Source organism: Sebastes fasciatus, chromosome 1 (genome assembly GCF_043250625.1).
Source record: "Sebastes fasciatus isolate fSebFas1 chromosome 1, fSebFas1.pri, whole genome shotgun sequence".
Classification (NCBI taxonomy): Eukaryota; Metazoa; Chordata; class Actinopteri; order Perciformes; family Sebastidae; genus Sebastes; species Sebastes fasciatus.
This window is the reverse complement of record NC_133795.1, coordinates 15,652,955-15,675,957: the sequence shown is the minus strand read 5'-3', so window position 1 is coordinate 15,675,957 and position 23,003 is coordinate 15,652,955. Positions and strand designations below refer to the sequence as shown.

At 41.0% G+C, this 23,003-nt stretch overlaps 1 protein-coding gene across 4 annotated transcripts in view; it reads left to right on the top strand.

Annotated features, from left to right (window-relative positions):
* Positions 1–370: 370 nt before the first annotated feature.
* Positions 371–23,003, top strand: part of LOC141766179 (RNA-binding motif, single-stranded-interacting protein 2-like) — a 31,670-nt gene continuing 9,037 nt past the window's right edge. The window contains exons 1-4 of one of the 4 annotated variants that reach the window (XM_074632826.1): positions 371–533; positions 14,822–14,982; positions 20,295–20,353; positions 22,295–22,386. In XM_074632826.1, coding sequence (XP_074488927.1) covers positions 462–533; positions 14,822–14,982; positions 20,295–20,353; positions 22,295–22,386 — 384 coding nt within the window. In that variant the 5' untranslated portion in view covers positions 371–461. Of the gene's footprint in view, positions 534–14,794; positions 14,983–20,294; positions 20,354–22,294; positions 22,387–23,003 lie in introns of all 4 variants that reach the window. The other 3 variants (XM_074632810.1, XM_074632801.1, XM_074632817.1) reach the window with 3 other exon arrangements.

Here is a 23,003-nt window from a genome sequence, read left to right as displayed (position 1 = left end):
AGTCTAGCAGCAGCAGCACCATCAGTCTAGCAGCAGCAGCAGCAGCAGCACCACCTCAGTCTAGCAGCAGCAGCAGCAGCACCACCACAGTCTAGCAGCACCACCACAGTCTAGCAGCAGCAGCACCACCTCAGTCTAGCAGCAGCAGCAGCAGCACCACCTCAGTCTAGCAGCAGCAGCAGCAGCACCACCTCAGTCTAGCAGCAGCAGCACCACCTCAGTCTAGCAGCAGCAGCAGCACCACCACAGTCTAGCAGCAGCAGCAGCAGCACCACCTCAGTCTAGCAGCAGCAGCAGCAGCACCAGTCTAGCAGCAGCAGCAGCACCACCTCAGTCTAGCAGCAGCAGCAGCACCACCCCAGGTTAGCATTGGGACTCCAGCCTCTCTCACTTCCCCAGCTGCTGACGTCAGCTGGCAGCCTGGGCTGAGCTCGCCGCTCCGGACATAGCGCCGAGGAAAAATGCTGCTCTCCGTACCGCCAAGGGCAGGAATCAACCCATACAACGGCTACAACAGCAGAAACAGCAAAAAGGTAAAAACAGTTTTCTGCCTATCCTCCTCCTCTCCTCTCTCTCCCTCTCTCTCTCTTATTATTATTATCAGCTTGTTCTCTCCTGCAGGGCAACACGCCCGCAGTCTGTCTCGGCAGTAAAAGGTTTGCTTGTGACAGCAGCGAGCTGCAGTGTCCTTGAGAAGCGAAACGGGACTGAATTTAACTTCAGACTTGGTGGAGTGGAAACAAGCTCCAGAGAGCCAGAGAGGACCTGTGTGTGGAGAGAGGATATATAGACACTGCTCGGTGCTGTCATGTTGGACATGGTGGGTTTATTTCCTAGTATTTGTTGTGTTTACAGTAAAAGGATGTCTGCTCACTCATTTGAGGGAAAAAAGTCAAATGGTGGAGAGAGCAACTTTTCTGTGCCGTGTTGGGACATAAAGCGCGTCTGAAGCTGGATGTGTTTGTGGAAGTGGGGGTAGGGAGAGAGAGAGAGAGAGAGAGAGGAGGCAACATGCTACTAAATCATTCCTACATTTATATATCTAGTGTAAAATCTAGTGTCTTCATTTTGCCTCCGCTGCCGCCTAAGTTTGCAAAGTTTTTTTTTTTGGTTTTTTTCCTGGTTTCCCATCTGAAAGCAAGAATATGCCCCACCCCTAGAAAAACCCACCAGACCATCAGGATCAGGACTACATTCATACTGTTGTGAAGGCGCGCTCCTCGTTACATTCAATGTTGTCACTTATTGTAACCAGGGAGGGACACTATAGGCCTACAGCCTACACGATTAGGAAAAGAAATCTAATACTTAAAGTACAACATTTGCTTAAAAATGCAAGTATATCATGTGTCTTCTCTCTATGGGCCATAAGTGGTGGTAAAAGCTCTTTCAAATCCCACCAGACCATCATGACTACATTCCCACTATTATGAATGTTGACATTGTCACTTATTGTAACCAGGGAAGGACATGAGATTTAATGCAGGCCTACAGCCTACAAGATCAGGGAAACAAATGTAATACCTAAAATACAAAAATTACTTAAAAATGCAAAATTATTCTGATGACTGATTGCAGAGCTGCATTTCAAGATTCAAGATTCAAAATTCAAGATTCAAGCCCTTTATTGTCACTGTGTAGTACAACGAAATTAGATTGTGACAATCCCATAAGTGCTAATGAAAAGATAATACAATCATAAAAGAAAAAGAGATAGTGCAATATAAATATAAAAAATATAAAAGATAATAAAATATAAAAATACAATATGTATATTGATGAGATGACATTTTATGCATTTAAAAAAATAATTTCCTGAGTAGTATATCATGTGTCTTCTCTCTATGGGCCATAAAGTGATGGTGGTAAAAGCTCTTTCAAATCCCACCAGAGCATCATGACTACATTCCCACTATTATGAATGTGCGCTCGTCGTTACATTAAATGTTGTCACTTATTGTAACCAGGGAAGGATACTCTAAACGAGATCTGATGCAGGCCTGGAGCCTACAAGTGCAGGAAAACTAATTTAATACATAACGTACAAAATTTGCTTAAAAATGCAAAATGATTTAGATTACTGATTGCAGAGCTGCATTTTATGCATTTAAAAAAATATTATTATTATATTTCCTGAGTAGTATATCATGTGTCTTCTCTCTACGGGCCATAAAGTGATGGTAAAAGCTCTTTCAAACCCCACCAGACCATCACGACTACATTCCCACTATTATGAATGCTCGTTACATTCAGTGTTGACATTGTCATTTATTGTAACCAGGGAGGGATACTCTAAGCAAGATTTAACTCAGGCCTACAAGATTAGGAAAACAAATTTAATACCTAAAGTACAAAATTTGCTTAAAAAATGCAAAATTATTCTGATTACTGATTGCAGAGCTGCATTTTATGCATTTAAAAAAATAATTTCCTGAGTAGTATATCATGTGTTTTCTCTTTAAGTGATGGTAAAAGCTCTTTCAAATCCCACCAGACTATCATGACTACATTCCCACTATTATGAATGCATACAAAATTTGCTTAAAAATGCAAAATGATTCTAATAGCAGATTGCAGAGCTGAAGTTTATGCATTTAAAAAAATAAACAGGACAGTACGTCTGTGTAATAATGACTTAGTAATTGATTTAATCCCACCATATCGAAGGACAGACTAATGATCCATGAACTGTAAGCTAGTGATGTTAACTTATTTAACAGTTTTTCACCAAAATCTTTGGGAAAAGAAAAAATATTGTAACGTTAACTTAACGTTACTCCTCGTGGATCATAAACATTTGAATATAATAGACATTATAGTGCTTTTTATCCCCAAAAAATGGAAGCTCCCCCATTCAATTGTATGGGTTTTCAGTCTTGAAGTACGCTCCAGGAGTCAGTGTGTGGTCTACGTATATATGTCTATGATCATGACTACATTCAAACTGTTATGAAGGTGCACTCGTCTCTACATTCAATGTTGACATTGTCACTTTTGTAACCAGGGAAGGATACTCTAAATAAGATTTAACGCAGGCCTACAGCCTGCAAGATTAGGAAAACTAATTTAATACCTAAAGTACAAAATTTGCTTAAAAATGCAAAATTATTCTGATTACTGATTGCAGAGCTGCATTTAATGCATTTAAAAAAATAATTTCCTGAGTAGTATATCATGTATCTTCTCTCTCTGGGCCTTAAGTGGTGGTAAAAGCTCTTTCATTATACATAGGGACATGATGTTGTGATTTCACATCCTCTGGATTCACAGCAGCTCCTCCTCTCCTTCTGCTCCGGTTGCTTTCAGCAGTCTGGGTTTACTGTGCGCTCCTGAACTCTAAATGGCATCTGGAAAATGTATATTGACATATTGTCTTTCTGTGATCTTGGGCACCGCCTGGCTGCTCATCCCTCCCAGATATCTGATGTCAACACTAGTTGAGGAAAACAGGCAGCATTGTGTGCAGCATTGTCTGTTCTACAGACACACACAAAATCTATTTTTTTAATGAACTTGTCAGCTATTAAATTAATCGCCAATTATTTTGATAATCGATTAATCGGTTTGTGTAATTTTTTTAAGTAAAGAAAGTCAAAATTCTCTGATTCCAGCTTCTTAAATGTGAATATTTTCTGGTTTCTTTACTCCTCTATGACAGTAAACTGAATATCTTTGAGTTGTTGACAAAACAAGACATTTGAGGACCTCATCTTTGGCTTTGGGAAACACTGAGCAACACTTTTCACCATTTTCTGCCATTTTACAGATCAAACAACTAATCGATTAATTGAGAAAGCGATCGACTGATTAATCGACAATGAAAATAATGTTTAGTTGCAGCCCTAAGTCTTAAGGAGGTAATGTTTTCTCCTCCACTGGTGTTAGTGGTCCCAAGCTTCTTGATTTTGTGAACTAAAGTTCACAAAAAGGTCAAGTTCCTGTGTTGTGATTTTTATCATTTCCTCCTCCCACATCCTCCTTCTCCTCCTCCTCGCTCTTTTTATCTCTTGCTCACATTCTGCCATACCTGAGCTGCACGAGTACACAAAATAAAAGCCCGATCACAAAATAAACACGGCGAGCGGTGAGAAAAGCGCTCTTTGTGTGTGCTAGGTGATTACCGAGGCGTTGGGTTTCTGTTGTGCTTCAAGCCAGCTGCTCTTGCCCTAACTCAGCACCTCATTTCCTCCCTCAAATAAATAGAATTAATGCTCTCAAATCAAATTTGGTCGGTTTCCGTGTAAAGCTTCCTGGGTGGAAAAATAACAGGAGGCTTGTCGCTTCTCAAGGTATCACACGTCTCGCTCGGAGGCTCATCGAATGGCTTGTTTTTATACTCGTCAATCACATTTTTGTTCTTGGGTTGGCGCGAGTCCTTTTCAATGTCAACTCACGGCTGTGATTTATAGATCTGGATGCTCTATTGGATCGAAACACGACTAGATATGAAAAGAGATGAAAGAAAAACTAACTGGAGCAATAAACTGTCACACAGGTTTCACTAAAAAGGCCATTCAGACATGCCAGAATAGCAGAAGTGAAGTCTCCCATGTTTCTTTAAATCAGCAACTTCACCCTTTCACTTTCAACTCCACAAGCTTTCAGGCGTCACCCGTGTTTCCTACTTCTTGCCAATGCTGAGTATCCTTAACTTTTGTGACATTACTCTGTGACAACACTCAGGGGCGAATTCATACAAAGTATTGCGTGGCTTCTGCATCCGTTAAACCGGCACAAATAAGACAAAAAGTAACCCTGTAATTGTCAAAGCATGTGTAAAGGGTGAAATGCACCCCTTACTGTGCTGCAAAGCAAATAGCGTCTCGGTGCTCCTGTGCTGGTTGCATGTATTTAAGTGAGGTAGAGTGCAGACATTTGGTGCAAAATTGGCCCCTTTCTAAGCAAATGAGCCAATGCAAAAATGCAAAAACAGTCCAATTCACAAATATCAGCACCAACGGCGAATTCACACCAGGCAGCGGCGAAGCATGGCTCGACGCAATAATTCAATTTTTCTGCAGCTGGGAGGCGTTTTCATGTGTTTCAGCCGGGAAGAAATTCTTTGTAACACAGCTCAACATGTAACAGAAGTCACAGGATCTGTTTACTGATTGGTTGCGGGTCCTCTCTGGCTGCACTTTGCTGCAGAATCAAACGGCCGCAGCTCGCTGAGCTCGGGAGCCGCCGCAGCTTTTTATAGACATTGCATGGCATATCGACGCAGGCTGAGCTTCGCCGCTGCTCTGGTGTGAATTCGCCGTAATTGTCACTAGGGCTGTGTATTGGCAAGAATACGCAATATGATACGTATCATGATACAGGGGTTCCGTGATTTTGAGAATCGATACAGTATTACAAAACAATATTTTCGGTATTTTCTTACACCCCTAATTGCCACATGCAGTTACAGTGAAATTATCAGTGTCTTGAGAGAGTTAGTGGTGACTGAAGCGCATTTCATGCCCAGACTTTCCAGTGATCATCGCAGCATTGAATTACATTTTTCTTTTGTCCTATGCTTCAAATCATCTTCTTTTACAGTCTGAATGTGTTCATTTGAAAACACCAACAGCACCGACAGACTGGGATATTAAATCCCAAATACGCTTTCTTTCTGTCACGTTTAAATTCCCTACCTAAAGTTCTGATGAATGCCTCTGCACCTCGTCGGTCAGGACCTGTTTTTCTTTTTCTCTCTGCCGTTGTTCTGCTCACATAGGCAACATTTATACTTCACCACATGGATAGTTGCAATCAGATGCAAAAAAAAGGGCAAACTACACTCAGCTGCAAAACTTTATGTTTGCATTTGTGCTGTAATATCTTTTGTGAATCAAACCTTGAAGACGAAGCAGATGGCGGTTGCATGTGATGCGCGGATCACGGCGCTATCAGCGGCTGCAATTCATTCTATGTGAATTCGCCCGTCAGAGTTTGACTGCTGTGTGTGGTAGCAGTGGAATTTATTGATTTTAAAACAATGCTTCCAAACAAAAGAGGCTTGTTAAAAAGCTCACGCACGTCGACATACAGGCACATAAAACATCTAGGAAAGATTGATTTGTATTTTGTGACATAGAATCCTGGTTAACACCCTGATCACAATAAGCAGAGTGTGTTTGGTAACTGATCCTGTGTTTGTGGCTGATTAACATGAAGTCATACAGAGAATCCGGTTCGTTCACTGGCCCCCAAAAAAATCCAGAATAATTTTACAAAGAAATTGCAATAATGATTTGTTACGGATATTATTAATATATACTGTATATATGTTATAATATATGTTACTGTGAAAAAGTCCATTGAAATTGAATGACCCTCTCAGTAATGTCAGGGTTACATAGGGTTAGCCCAGATTCAGATAATAAGTAACACTTACTGTTTCGGGTTCAACATTGACAGTTTGTGTTTAGTTTTCCTGCTTTAATGAATGAAATAATCATAAACTTTAACAATTCACATGTAAACTGTCCAGTCACAAGGGTTTATTTGGATCAGGCAGCGATTAATCACACAGAGCATTTTAACTATACAAGCATATTCATAAATCCTTTTTATTTGGTTAACTTGTATTTATATGTAGCTTTAAAAAGACTGTAAATGCAAGAATTCAGACTTCAGAAGCATATTTTAATGTGATATACAGTAATGTTGAAGTGAAGTGACCTTTATTAGTGGTGTAACAATTTCCATTTTATATCAACGTTCAATTAGTATTCAGTTTCACTTGATGAACACAGGATCATCTTAAGGAAATTAAAATGAACTTAAGGGAGTGGTGGCAACGACATCACTGTGGCAATATTTATCCCCTATTTTTCCTTTTTCTTGTATTCTCATGTTGTTTTTTTTGTCTCAACAATGAGACTTGAGAGTTCGCAAAGTTCACATCTTTTCAATGATGACCTCGTGTGCTTATAGTTGTACTTCTGAATTAGATTTTCTCACAGGATAGTGCTTATGTCAGCCACTGTCTACTGTTCAAACAAGATTCAAGTCTGTGCAAGTATATTTTCTTATCACGACATGAACTGAAACCAGCCGATGTCCGGGAGGTAGAAAATCAATCTAAAAGCATCTCTTTACTTTGTTCAACTGTCACCAGTAATGTGAATTATACATGGTGAGTAGTAAATGGGGCAAAAACACGTAAAACCACCTGTATTGTCCTTAGAACTTACAAAGCATCGGAGCTAAGCATGCATTTAAAACATTTATCATTTGGCATCACTCATTCATCACACCTTGTTAACATTCCACCTATAATGTGTATTTACTAAAGATTAAAGTAACAAGTGTTATTTTCAATTGATAAGTGCTTTCCATTAAAAATTGAAGCGTGTTTGAACCACCAATAACTCAACAATGATTGAATCATTGAAAAGAGAAGACACGACTTCCCCAACAAGTGGAACAAGATGTTATAATGATAGGAGAATAAGGAAACAGTTCATTTTGAAAGATGTGTGTTTCAACACATTCCCCTCTGAAAGTGAAATGTTTCCTTTAGAAAGATGAATATTCCATCAGTTACAAGTTCCACCTTGAATCTTTAAAGCCTCATCAGTCATAACATTGAATCAAATGACTACGTGTACACATGTGAAATTCTCCTTGCAGTGACAAGTCTGCAGCTCTACAAAACGTTTTAGCCTTTTAGCTTGTTTTTTTCGGTTTTACAGGCCGCACGTTTATAGCGTGGTTGAGTCTCACAGCTCTCATTAATCCTATTTGCAGCTGCAGCAGCAAGCTGTTTTCAGCAAACAACAGAGTGACTGCCAGCAGTAACATCAAGTACAAGTAACCTAAAACTAACGATTATTTTCATTGTTGATTGATCTGTCGATTATTTTCTCGATTAATCGATTCGTTGTTTGGTCTATAAAATGTCAGAAAATTGTGAAAAAAATGCCGATCAGTGTTTCCCAAAGCCCAAGATGACGTCCACAACTCATAGATATTCAGTTTACTGTCATAGAGGAGTAAAGAAACCGGAAAATATTCACATTTAAGAAGCTGGAATCAGAGAATCTTCAAAAAAGATTAAAAAAAATACTCAAACCGATTAATCGACTATCAAAATAGTTGGCGATTAACTCAATAGTTGACAACTAATCGATTAATCATTGCAGCGCTACCTACAAGCCTACAAATAACATCTTAATCCCTAATTTGGCTTTTAGAGTTTGTCCAATAATGTTAAATCTTGTCAGTCGATAAGTAACAAGAAACTGCAAAACAGAAATGTCAATGATATGTCTGAGGTCATTTAGAAACAGTGTCTCCATTACGTCAAACAGAGAGCACAGACAAGATGATTTTTACACTGTAAAATGTCCCACTCACTGTGTATCTTGGTCATAAAAAAAAAAAAAAAACATCTAAGGGAAGATTATTTGAAAAAAAATGACTATCCACCAATATATCATTGTCAGATTCTTTAAGCTATATATATATATATATATATATATATATATATATATATATATATATATATATATATATATATACTAGGGCGTATTAGGGAGTAAGTATCGCCTCAAAAATCCAGTATTAGTGGGGCTGAAATAACAACATGATAATCTTGCTTTAGTTAAATTTTTTTTTTATGCCAAAGATAATTGCTGTGTATAAAAGGCACTGAACACATAACACATGCTCGTAAATGCATGTTTGCAACAACTCCATAACAGGAAATACATTACATACACAAATAACTGCTGTCTACAAGGCTACTTTATTCGTTTGTATGTATTAAAGCAGCTGCTCTGCTGCTGCAGTGACTCCTCTGTCCTCACTGAACTCTCCTGTACAGTCACCTTCGTTCTTCTGGCCGTCCGCCAGTTAAATGTTTATCTATCTTTTTTGTTTAATGTGTCAAATGTGTTGGATCGTTCCCCGGCTTCAGTGCCAGCTGCATGAACCGGTTAAGGTGAGCAGGTAGAGAGGGAGACAGAGTCCTTGGAGAAAGCACAGTTGTCAGAAACCCGATGCCAAGTACCGCAGTGATGCCAGACACTCGGTGTGCCTCACATTTTGTTAGATCTCTAGCTGAGCCGAGGGCCAGTGTTTGGAGGTATCCGTTTCCAAGCTCCCCGGCTTTGGCCACCTGACCCGGCTTGAAAGCCATGCATGCATGTGCATTTGCACTGTGCATGTGCGTCAACGTGTGATCGTCAAAATTTTAAGAGACAGACAGTTTTTTGAAGACTAATTGGTGCCTATAAAAATGACAAAAGGAAGTGGGAGGTTTAGAGACGGAAAGGAAGGCAGATTCAGGAACGAGTCTGGACGTGAGCTCGGTGTCCCTGTCACCTGGTTGGAATGCAGCGCTTCTCATTCAAATGGCTGTGTGATAAGATCAGGAGCAGATAGAGAGGATTTCCTGCCTGCCGCCATACTGCAGCTTGACGAGACACACAGTCCTTACCTAACCCTCGGCTAAAAAAGACCCATTTTTCCATAAATCTAGTGACAAATTAGTAGTTAAAAACATTTAGTCTGTATAATTTGTATCCACATGGCAAACAGGAAATGATTTGTATCAAATAGCAATACCAAAATGTTTGTCGATGCGTCAGAAGCGAAGATTTACAGTATCATATTAGTTTTCCCATGACTCATTTTCCTAGTTGGTCCTAAAGTGGAGCCGGTGCAAAGCGGCAGCTCAGCGTTGTAACTCTATACCAGCCGGAAGCTGCGCCCTCATTCAGCAAGGCTATAAATCTGTGCATTAGCATGTAAGTCGGTCAGCTGGTCAGACAGCCACGGCTCTTTCCTGCCTGAGGAGAAGACAGGCAGCCAGGACATGGGAAGGCGGGCAGACCCCCCAACAGCCAGGAAATCCATGGAATTCTGTGGGTCAAACTGGGGTCGACTGGAGAAGCCCCCACAGGGAGACGGAGATAAAAACAGAGGTGGAGCGAGGCTAAAACAGGGTTGGACGTGTATACAGATTTGTGCAGAGATACAGTAGCGAGCCTTTAAAGTGGTCATATGAACGAATGGCTTATTTTGATGTCATATAAAATGCAAATTTGTGATATAGTGAGAGATTAAAGTCCGTCTGCACCAACAACATGCAGTATTTGAGAGAGACACCTCCTGGCAGCTTCAGAGGATGGATGTAAGTTTACATCAAGGTAGAGGAAATGGTTTTATTTATAGACGTGTTCTTGATTTTTATCTTCAGTTTGGTCCTAAAAATATCCAGCGATATTTATTTAAGCCTTTTGTTATGAAGGAAGGAAGAGAAATGCAAACCCATCAAAACATGTTGTCTTGAAAATGGGTCTTGAGCAGTGGGCAACCTCCAGGTCTGAGAAGTGAAGCCAATGCGGAAGTGCCTTAAACCTGCAACCTTTCTAACAGCCAGCAGGGGGCGACTCCTCTGGTTGCAAAAAGAAGTCAGATAGTATAGAAAATGAGCCTACTTCTCACTTGATTTATTACCTCAGTAAACATTGTAAACATGAGTTTATGGTCTCAATCGCTAGTTTCAAGTGTTCTTCAATACAGCATGATGTTCATTTAGTAAATTATGGTCCCATTTAGAGTCAAATAGACCATAAAGCAGGGTATGCTTTAGGGTGTGGCTACGTTGTGATTGACAGGTTGCTACCACGGCGTTGTATGGTCTGGGGGTTGTCCGCTTTTTTTTCTTACAACTTTAACCTTTTCACAGTGTGTTTTCAGTTCATGAAAGTTGATTATAACCTTTTTGGTTACCTAAAATATCTCAATCGGTGTTTAGTTGTACTTAGCTCCACCTTCTTGTGTCACTTCTGGTTGCAAATAACCAAGATGGCGACGGTGAAAAAGCCGAACTGGAGGCTTCAAAACGGCAGTCCACAAACCAGTGGGTGACGTTGGGTGGCTACGTCCACTTCTGATATACAGTCTATGGTTATAGGGTCATGTCAAGTTGTAATGCTTAATTGATTGTCATGCTTGGACTATCAAGATTAGAAAGTCCTTTATCAACTGTCATTAAAATAAAGAATTCATGGAACTAATCTGATTTTCTTACTTTTAGTATAATGAAGTTTGAAGCTGGCTCATTTCTGAGAGGACTGAATGTTTGATTAATGATCCACTCATCTGTTTAATAGGAGCAAAGGATTGGAGTAGTGCTTAAATGATTAGTGGTTTAATAGATCAATCTGTCATTTATACAGCAAAGCTACTAAACTTTCAGTGTTTCTATTTTCTCCAATGTGAGGATTTGCCGTTCTGTGTTTTCTGCCACAGTAAATTTAATATCCTTGGGATTTTGGACTGTTGGTCGAAACCAAACAATGAATTTGAAGACATCACCTTGCTCGGCCCGTCATAATTTCCCAGAGGTGGCAACTTGGTTTGTTACAGTGCTAGATTGGATACATGATTTATTTGTTTCTAAGCTATTGCTACTCTCTCAGCAACTACTGATCAACGAATCAAAAACAAAATTAAGATAGTGGTGTTTCAGCATAGGTCTTCAACAGAACAACATGCAAATCAATTGCATAAGGACGCTGAAATAGCCTGAAATGTAATCAGCAACCAGCAGGGCAGCAAAGACCATTTCATTTTTTGTGCTTTAAATTTGATTAGTTCAGTTTGGGATGTTTATGATTGTATTTCATAAGCAGTTTAAAGATGATAAATCATATATTTTGACTCAAGATCCTATGCAGCTCTTCAAGATCAATAAAGCATGCTATAGGAGTAGGCTGTGAGTGTGTATGCGTGGGTGTGTGAGTGGTGTGTGTGGTTGCAGACTGGTGGTTTTGTTGCGATGGTGTGCTGCTCCCGGTCCGGTCTGGAGCTTGATTGGGACTTGGCTCTCTGGTAAAGAGTGTGTGAATGAGATTACAGGTCTCTGCTGTCCTGCTCTTTCATTCACAAATTAGCTGCCTCCAAAAATGTATTCATCATGAACTACACTGTGACAAGATAGATAAACTCTTGTGGGCAGGCTCGTACTGTGTTTGTACGTTTCCCCACTGGCCCTGAGAATGTTCTGGTCTGACAGAGATGAACGAACCCTTTTTGGAAATAAATGGATTGTGCTTTTTTATTATTCAAATTTTCAAGCAGTGGACAATTGACATGATAAAAGAAACATTGGTACAAGATAATGCAGCTCGACTCACTTTCAAAAGATTTTTAGGCTATAGTTTGTTGTGTTTTGAATTTCCATCCATCCAGACTATCACACGGCTGACACATGGAGACAAACAACCATTCAATTGTTTGAATTAAGTGCAAAATTTCTTTCTGGATCTTTCTTATATTAAAGGAACAGTGTGTAGGATTTAACGCCGTCTAGGGGTGAGGTTGCAGATCGAAGCCTCTTCCGTGGGCCAAGCGTGTAGGAGAACTACGGTGGCCGACGTGAAAACATGAATGGCTCTTTTTAGAGCCAGTTGTTTTAAGAGTAGCTTAGGTCATTTGGAGAATAGCAAAGCCAGAGTGTGTGTGTACGTGGGAAGTGAGTGGTGAAGCAAGAGAGAGAGAGCGGCGGCGAATGTCTCTGAGTGAACAAGTGAGCTAGTGGAGCAGAAGACAAATTAGTTTAGCTCTGAGAATATCAGTGAATGTTCAGTGGAAGTTGCAGTTTGTGCAACGGGGGTGACGGGGGTTAACTCCAGAGCGAGTAACTTTATCGACTCCGGCCCGAGCAGGAAAAGTTAACACCGTGGTTTGTCCGTTCTGGGTTACTGTAGAAACATGGCGGTCAGCTCTGTGAAGAGTGAACCTGCTCCCTATGTAGATATAATCCGCTCATTCTAAGGTAACGGAAACACAACGATTCTTATTTTCAGGTGATTATACACTGAAGAACACATACTTATTAATATTATATTCCATTCCTGCCAGTAGATCCCCCTCATTGTTACACACTGATCCTTTAAGAAACAACGAGAACACAAAGTTTGGGTGGTCCTTGTAGCCTGATAGTTAACATGCATACTGTATAACCTACATCTCTGGTTTGATTTCAGCAAATAAAGACAAAAATACCAAATCTAATATACATTTATCATCTTTAAAAAAGAATTCCTAGAATTTACATATTTAAGTTGACAGTTTAAAAATGAAAAATTTAATTTTGGTTTCTTGACATGACATGTTACTACATATATATCGCTGTGAGTGTAACTGAAAATGCCTTTAATCTGACGTTCGAATCTGTGTACATCCGGCTGTTTGTGCCTTTTTACTGGTGGACATGTATAAAATATGTCTGGAATGAAACGGATGAAAGGAAAGAACGCGCACACCTTTTTTCTTTGTTTGGAGGATGTGTCTCCATCTCACCTAGCACGAACAAGCACATGCAAACTTTTCAAGTTTCTTCAGCAGCAGAGGAGGAGAGGATTATCTTTAGAGAAACGAGCCTCTCGTTGAATCGGCCGCCATGCTGCTGCTGGCTGAATAGAGGTCAGAGGGGCTGTCTGAGAGGGGCTCCGTGCCTTATGGATGGCGTCTAATTAGCGGGATTGGTTGGGCGTTGCTGGTGGTCCTGGTGTGACCGTGACTTCCTGCTGGGCTTTTCCTAAACACCACCAGTCTGATCAGTGACCCTCTCCTCCCTCCTCAAATTAACCCATTGTCCTCTTGTCGCCTCCGTCCAATCGCTCTCTCAAATGAGACGCTCCCTTCCTCGCGGCGCTGGACTCAGTCAGAAAGTCCTTCGTATGCAACACTGAATGAAAACATTTGGCTGTAAGATTAATGTGATTAACGTTTCTCACAGCAGACAGACATTTGCCAGTTCTGGCGAGCCTGGTCTGCACTCAAGTGTTGCTATTTATTGCCTCAGTCTTATTTGGAAAACAGCCAGTCGAGCTATTCCTGGAAAGAGAGGTCTTTTTTTTTTCAAAGTGATAATGAAACCGCATTTATCCCAATAAAAAAATATTCCTCCGCATGGTTACACAATCTTTTGTTTGATTTCTCCAAGGAGGGCCACAATCCCATAGTGAGAGGAGGTTGTTGCACAACAGCCTTTCATGTTCCTGGTGGTGGTGAGTCATCGACTAGTTGACTGTAGTTTACGACTTTAATTCACCGGCTCTTAGTCCTCGTGGACTGATGAAACAAAACGACATAAGAAGGAGGTTCAGTAGTAGTATGAGCATGTTACTATGTATTGTCATGTAGCAACAAACACTTGGTGTGCTGTTGTCACTCATCTCTTTGAATTCTCCTTGTTTGGATCAATGGACTTTGTGGACTGAACCCTGTTTTTCCATCTTGCTTCTCACAGTCCTGTTAACTGTTACCCTGTTTGAGAGGGAAATGTCAGAAGAACCTGAGGCTTCTGCGAGTTTAGGAAGATTGAAATTCAATCTTGAACAGATGGCAGTGATTCATTTAGAAATACCTGCCTTCATAAGTAGAAGTAAAAAAGAGAGAAAAAAGTCGAGTCTATTTAATTCCGCATCATCAGACTGACTAAATGTTAGTTTTAGATCTTTAGAGCTTTGGTTTTGATATGCACCGCAAGATTTTTTTGTGGTTCCACAAGTAAAAAAGAAGTTACTGAACACAGGGAAAGCATAAGAGGCCCCTTTTCCCTATATGGAGCAGGCAGCCAAGAGGCCCCGCATTCCCCTCAGAAAGCACTATTGCTGAGTGTTGACATGAGGGCTGTATGATATTATTATTCGCAGCTCCCACATATTCATCTGTCTCATACCAGATTACTTTCTGTGTCTCAAAATCTCCGCTGTGCTTGTCCAATGTTTGCTGGTGTTGAAGAATATTATTCACGGTGACTTTTTCTGTGTGTTCACGCACACAGCCATCAAATTCTTTCTTGTTCCAGCAGACCTATGTGTCCTCCGGCCACCAGATGGCGCCCCCCAGTCCCAACCACAACAGTAGCAACAACAGCAGCGGGGGAGGGGAACAGCTGAGTAAAACTAACCTGTACATCCGCGGCCTCCATCCGGGGACCACGGACCAAGACCTGGTCAAGCTCTGCCAACCGTGAGTGACTTTTTTTTTCATTTTGATGTACTTCAGATGGACTGACAATATTGAAACTGGAAAGGATGTAACGTGACTCAGACATGTTTTATTATGCAGATTGAGCCTAAAGAATTCCACGTCATGAGTCTCATCCATAAAGGAAAAGTGTGACATTTTGGGAAAGACGCTTATTTGCTATCTCATCTCGTCTTGTCAAGATTGATATCCCTCATTGATGTCTGTGCATTAGGACTGCATCTAACGATTATTTTCATTGTTGATTATTTTCTCGATTAATCGAGAAAGCCCAAGATGACGTCTTCAAATGTCTTGTTTTGTCCACAACTCAAAGATATTCAGTTTACTGTCATAGAGGAGTAAAGAAACCAGAAAATATTCACTTTTGAGAAGCTGGAATCAGAGAATTAAGACTTTTGTTTTCTTTAAAGAATTCTCAAAATGATGAATCGATTATCAGAATAGTTGACGATTTATTTAATAGTAAACATGTAATCGATTAATCGATTAATCGTTGCAGCTCTACTGTGCATGACGATAAAGCCAGGAGACAATTATCTTAGCATAAAGATTGGAACCAGAGGAAAAATCTAAGGTTGAAAATAAACCTGCCAACAACTGTAAAGCTCAGTAGTTAACATGTTATGTCTTGTTTGTTTAATCTGGTCACATACAGAAATCAGAAAATCTGCATTTTATTATTTTATGTGGATTACGTGCTGTAAGTCTTTCTTTAAAAACACAACCTCCCAGCGAGAAAAATGCTGTGTCTCAATTTGCACACTTCTGTACTGCTCAGTGTACTACATAGAAGTGTACTAATGGAAGTATCTGATTTGAGACACAGCAAAAGACTCTGGGAAGTCACTGCTCCTGGCTGTTATACGCCATACAGTCAGCTTAACGTCACGGCTTAACGTCACGCAACGTAACGTCACGCAACGTAACGTCACGTAACGTCGCGCCGCATAACGTCGCGCAACGTAACGTCGCGCAACGTAACGTCCCGCAACGTAACGTCCCGCAACGTAACGTCCCGCAACGTAACGTCCCACAACGTAACGTCCCACAACGTAACGTCCCAATACGTAACGTCCCACAACGCGACGGTCCCACAATGTAACGTCCCACAATGTAACGTCCCACAATGTAACGTCCCACAATGTAACGTCCCACAACGGAACGTCACACGGCTTAATGTCACACGGCGTAACGTCAGCAAATAAACATATTTTCCAAGATGTCAAACTATTCCTTTCATGACGATATCTCATGAAGAACGGCCCGCTCTATGTTCTGTCTGTTAATCGATTACAAACTCAAAATGATAATGTAACAAACAGTTAATGATATGCAGGTATGTAGGCCAATGGTAAAATATGACTTAGAGGAAAAAAAGAATAGGGCTTGTAGTTGTATTTGAGCTTCAGATGAGTGCTGCAAAGATGTTGCAGGTTTAGTAGTTGTTTGTAATACAGTGTATAAAACACGTAAAAGGCATTTGTCAGTGTCAGGATTGTCACAGACTTGTTGTGTAACGTTAACGGATCAAACAGGCGAAGATATTGGCCCCACTGTGAGTTATTATCCTTCATATTGAGTCAGACTGTAGTCTGACTATAGTACATTCCAGTCCACCACAACTGGAACAAGTTTTCTTTAGATCGTTATCTTTGATGCTGCATCGGAGAAAAGAGTCATGTAGAAACTTAACCTCTTGCGAGCAGATAACATCTGCGCTGTCTGGAGCTATGCTCTTCATCTGTTGGACACATGAAATTAAATTGTTTAAAGCCATAATTTTATGCTCAGAAAAAAGGAGTTGTTTCGACAGGAAGGAGGGAAAAGTGGTTTGTGAATAAGGATGCTGAATTACCACAACTAAAGTCAGTTTGATTAAATCTTAACAATCAACAGTAGAAACTAGAAGTTGTCAGCAAAACGGTGGAGCCTTAGAGGGAAATGGAGAACGAATGCAGAGAGTCGGTGGGAAAAGGACAGGACGGGGGTGAAGAAGGAGAGAAGGGGCCAGAGAAGGGTACAGCATGTTGCCTCCTCATGTCCTGATCTAACCTTTCACTTTGTGTGAGGCCGGATCGGCTCCATGGCAGTGAATTAAGATTTACACATCCTTAGACAAACAGACAGTCAACCCTCTATAGTATGTCGGCCTTACAAAACACACACCTACACACACACACGGATAAAACCCAGGAATAAAGCAACCAAACTGGTTTTGGCTGCTGCAGGTCAGGGCTACGCTGTATGTCACAGAAGTGATTTGTGAACCTTAGCCGTGCATCCGTCATCTCTGCGGGTCATTCCCAGTAACAACACGCCTCCCTGAACAAGCACTGGCCTTTGCTAATAAAAACCTGGCTAGATAATAGGAACACCACAGCCCCTCCCTCAGTAATACAGCTGTGTCATCCTCCAGTTTAACCACTCTGACCCTACATAAGGAAGCATCAAATCCACAGTGCAAATTTACACACAGCTCGTATTCTGATAATCATATTTGAGTGCGCACACACACAAACACACACACACACACACACACACACACACACACACACACACACACACAAGTCAAAGCTTGAACAATGAAAGAAAATCTGAAATCAGCGGTTGGTATGTGAAGCACAGGGACTGACAGAGAAGTCATTGTGGGGTTGTTAGAGGAGTAGAGAGAGGCTTTAGGAGTGGGTGGGAGGGCTACCTCTGAAGGGGAAACTTAAATGAGTGGGAAAAGAGTAGCATGGCCTGCTGGGAAAGAATGTCAGACAGCCGTATATGGGTCAGAGCTGTCTTTTAAGTCCCCATGGCCTCCACGGTGAGGTGGGCTGCTGCTCGGAGGTAAGCGGAGGGTCACACAGTCAACGCGTTCAGACCTTTGAACTGTCCCGGTGTATGTTGGGGAAAAACATGAAACACAGCTTTTGTTTTTCTACGTCATGCTTGTAGTGAAAACACAAACCGATCAATAGGCCTTCAGTGTTTTCAGAGAGGGGCATGACTTGCCACAGATCGTCCCGAGGCCACAATCGAACCCATGAAATTGCGGTTGTGTGGCATGTGCTGTACCACCCGCTCCCCTTTTTTTTTATATATTTTTTTTCTATTCAGCCATTTTCTTACCGAACCAGTAATAGGTCTCGAAGGAACAGTGTTTCTAAAAACTGAGAAAATGATTTCAAATGTGTCTCTGAGGGCTGCGTGCGTGAGTACAGAACAAGGTGTTCTGAGGCTTAATATCAGTGAAGAGAGTTTGTTCCTGAAATGCACTGCAAATGAAACCAGTGGAGTCGTGCAAGTCAGTTTCACTTAATTTATGCCTCATATTAGTTAAGATGAACTTATTTTGCTATGGTTCATCCATTTGAGCCCCACACATATGAACACTATATTACTTCGTTTTAACTACAAAACATTTGATTGGGGTGGGGGGGAAAATCGATACAGCATAGTATCGTGATATTTTGCATCGATACACAGACGTCAAGTATTTATCTCTTATGATATAAATTGTAACCTCTTAACAATCCGACGGCTATGCTGTCTTTTAGATGTTGTAGTGGGCTCAGTCTTAAAAGCTAGAGTGAAGATACTGGTGTTATGTGAAACTAGAAAAACCTAAGGAATCCATTGGTACCATAATATGTTAGCTTTTTGGGAAGAACGCTAAATAACGCTCCAAAGTTACACTAAATTTTGGTGAGGAAAACTGGCATGGCCATTTTCAAAGGGGTCCCTTGACCTCTGACCTCAAGATATGTGAATGAAAACTCTGAGATGAATTAGAGTGAAAACTGTATATCGTATTAGATAAAACAGATGTTGACAAACTGCATAATTTACAGTTGAAAAAAAGTAATAAATCGCAATATATCTTATCGCAATACCATTTTGTATTTATGTTTCTTCATTTGTGCTCAAAAAAAGCTCAGAGATATGACCAAAAGAAATGTCAAATTTCAGTTGGGCTTGAACAGGTTAAATTATATCAAGCTTGTGTGTGTATATATATTCATGCCTAATGACCACTTTGCAGCTGTTAGATGGCGGTGGGAAACTGTAAACATAGCCTATGCAAAGGTCATCTGGCTCTGTGGCAGTGCATGATGAATTATTAATTCCTGCAGAGGAAGTGTCCTTTATAATGGATCTAAGGATTAACGCACACATCCAGCTGTGGCCTGTAGCTGATATCAAGAGAGTTCACAAGACTGTTTTTGTTTCCTAAAAAGATGCATATGCGTGGTACATGTTAGAAACTCGGAGGAGATAAGGTCACGACATTTTAGCATAAATGCGTTGGACTCTGGTGTCAGTCGTGACACAGCTCTCTGCCGTGACCGTCCAGTCAGGACTGAGTCATCTGGCCGAATGTCCGCTGAAACTAGGCAGGAGTGTAGGACCCAGCGGTGCTCTGCGATGCGAGGGTGGAAAAACAGAGCGAGGGAGAGGGATGTGGTGGGAAGGAAGGCGAACCGGAGGGGTGAAGCATCAGGTTACAGTGTACATTCCGCCCAGACGCCATGTCGCCCAAACAGAGCAACTCACTGGCTAAATCCACCAGACAAGGGCAGGTCTATTATACTGTAGTGCTGCTGATGCACCGTCTTGTAACACTGCATTCCATTAGTCTCCACATCTCTTACATAACACTTCTCATTTACTGCTTTCAGAGCATGAATGTTTTATGATACTGCATCAATGCATTAATTGATTGTCCTCTTTGTGGACTGAAATAACAGGTGAGGACACTAGCGTACGTCTCGTACACCGCTTGACTTTGGCTTTGTGTGTAATTAAATGAGTAAAGCATACAGTCGGTCCCCTTTTAAAGTCAATATTTTCTATTTTGCGAGTCAGACTTTGCTTGTGACAGCACTTTAAAGCTTTATTTGAGCCAAAAATACCCGAGAGCGAGGAGCTGTATTTAGTAGAGAGGTGTGTGTTTGTGTGCGTAGTAAAGATAGGCCTGGAACAAATCTCTTTTGGCCCCGGGGTGCTGTCTACTCTCTGTCAAAAACAACGCCAGGGAACAGAGTTACTGTACATCCTTCAACCAGCAGACAAAGACAGAAGGGTGGAGGCAGACACAGTTTTGTGTCACCTAAGATTGCATTTTAAAAAGACACAATTGACTGCACGAAGGAGTATGTGTTCATGTTTACACCTGTAGTCAGGCAGCCTGAGGAAGTGCGGCAGGATCGGTATGCAGAGGTAGCAGCAGATTCCTTGTGTTGCCCTATAGTCACCTCATCTGTCATTGATCCTGTTTCCTGTCTGTCTCTTTGTCCCGGCAGGTATGGAAAGATTGTGTCGACCAAGGCCATCTTGGATAAAACCACCAACAAATGTAAAGGTGAGTTAAACTGTCATTTTAACATTTTATTTTTTTTAATCTGAGAGTTGACATCATGATTTTTCATTACTTTTGCTTTCACTTTTACCAAAGGGTTCTTTTGTCCTTATGTGGTGGTCCTTTTAATGTAGCTTCTATTGTGTAAGGTGTTAAATGTGTTTTAATGTGTCCTATCTGGAAGTGACATGTTGTGTTTTAATGTACCCTTTTTAAGTTCAACGTTCAAGGTTCTTTATTTGTCATCTTGTCAATTCCAGCAAAGCAGTCATTGGCATTGAAAATCTTTGGTCTCAGGTTGCTTCAACAATGCTCATAAAATATGAATATAAAATGGGAAATCTCACAAGTAAATGTACAAATAAAATGATAATCTATGGCATGAAATAAACATATAGGGCTTAAATATAAACATAAGTGAATATAAAATAGTATATATATATATTTGGTTGAAGACCGTATTTCAGATGGGAATAGTGAATGTAAACAGGATATAGTATGCATATACATGATGAGAAGTAATATATGTACACAAAGGTGTAGACAGGAATGTAGTATGAATTATAGTATGTATAGAAAAGTAATAGCAGGTTTTGCACATGCAAACCAAAGACACATTTCTGCCTTTTGCACGCAAAAAGTAGACAATAAAGTATATTTTTATTCTATTCTATGTCAACATTTTGGGAAATTCACTTACTTCTTCACTTTCTTGATGAGTTAGAGGAGAAGATCGTTGTCTCCTGTCTTAGGTTAGCTTCAAAATTGGAAACGGGGAAACAGCTAGTCTAGCTCTGTCAAAAGTTACAACATATCCACCTACCAGCACCTCTAAAGCTCTTAAATTAACATGTAATAATGTGTTTGTTTTAATCTGTACACAAATCTTTGGACAGAGTCAGGCTAGGTGTTTACCCCCGCTCATTCTGGGCACACACTACATGAGAATCAAGCCTATTTGGGGCTGATTTCTGGACACATATTCCTGTGGTGTGAGGTATGTTAAGAGTGTTATTTACATCCCCCGATCAGCTCGGAAGTCCATCCTGGCTGCACCGATTTTTGCAAATATTAAACATGTTCAATATTTACGATCGGATATCCTGTTGTGTGTGGGGATCCCCGAGGACAGCCGATGACTCAGTCACGTGGGAAAGAACGATAGCCAATTAGGAACCAAGCTGACTGACGAAGGAAGAACAACAACCGCTGTCATAGCAGCCATGGCTAATGCAAACAAGAAGCATAAAGTAGTAGTGGGACGGACCTCAGAAATGGAGGACCAACTTGTTAATTTACAGCAACAACATGAGTGTTTATTTAACGTGTCTCCATGAAATTTTCAGTACAAAGTAGTGCAAAAACGAACATAGCTAATTCTACCTGGCCGTCATCCTCTATGTTCGTTTACACTTGAGCTGAGCTGTTAAGCTTTGTATATACTCACGCAAGACACCTTGATGCAGGACTCCGTTGACGGCGCGCGCGTTACAAGCACGCACAGAGGCGTTTATGCTCAACACATTGTTCGCTGCAATATGCTCCGAAACGCCAGGAGGCATAAAAACAAAATATTCTGTGGATAAGAAAGAAGTCAACGAGTGGTACTATATTTGCATCTTGCGTTTGTACACATAGTTGCATTTGTGTACTGTAATTATTATTACGCAGAGCTTTCGTGCAACACGCGAAAACCGTGATGACGTAATTTTCTGGCGCGTGCAGGTCATTAACAGGTCCTTATATGTGAGGTCTGTTAAGATTTGAAAAATCCTTTAGTGTGGGTCAGCCTTACGCTTACCGTTGCCTGGTGTTAGCTTCATATTTAATAGACAGATATGACAGTGGTATTGATCCTCTTATCTAACTCTCAGCGAGAAAGCACATAACTCCAAAACAAAATAACACCACAGTGATTTTAATATGTGTTTGTCTGTTTTACAGGATATGGCTTTGTGGATTTTGACAGTCCAGCAGCAGCACAGAAAGCTGTTACAGCTCTGAAGTCCAGCGGGGTCCAGGCTCAGATGGCCAAAGTAAGAAACACTTGATCATCTCTGTTACACAGATACCACTTCTTTTACCTCCCCCAGTCACCATTAGGTTATCAAGTTCATCTTATGATCCAGTCTTGGCTGGCCCTTTTTTAAAAATCGATTGATCTCCAAAGAGCCTCCTGCTAAACTTTGACCGCCGTGAGTCCCTTTCTCCACAAGCACGCACTCGCCCTCTCTGTCATGTAGAAGGTTAAATGCGGTGGCCTGATTGGTAGCGAGTGTCCTGTTGGCAACGGTGCAAGATAAACTCTGGTTTATAGGGAGGCGTGTGTTATACTTCGTTGGCTGAACCTGTGCCAAGAAGGATAAAGTCTGGCTCGATGCAGACTAGATTTGTTACAAAATGACTCCCGTCTTTCAATCAGTTTTTGTTAATTCACCGCTCTCGTCGCTTCGCTAATCCTTCCCTTTCATCCTCGTTTTGTCTCCTCTTTCTTCATCGCCCTCCTCACCACCTTCTCTCCCCTCACGCCCTCGTCTCTGTTGGTTGTGTATGTTGCTAACCTGCTCCTGTTGTAGCGCTTGTTCCGAGGCCTTTGTCCAAGTGTCTGCAGTCAAAGCAACTCTTGTCGGCCCATTAAGCTGATCCCTCTGGC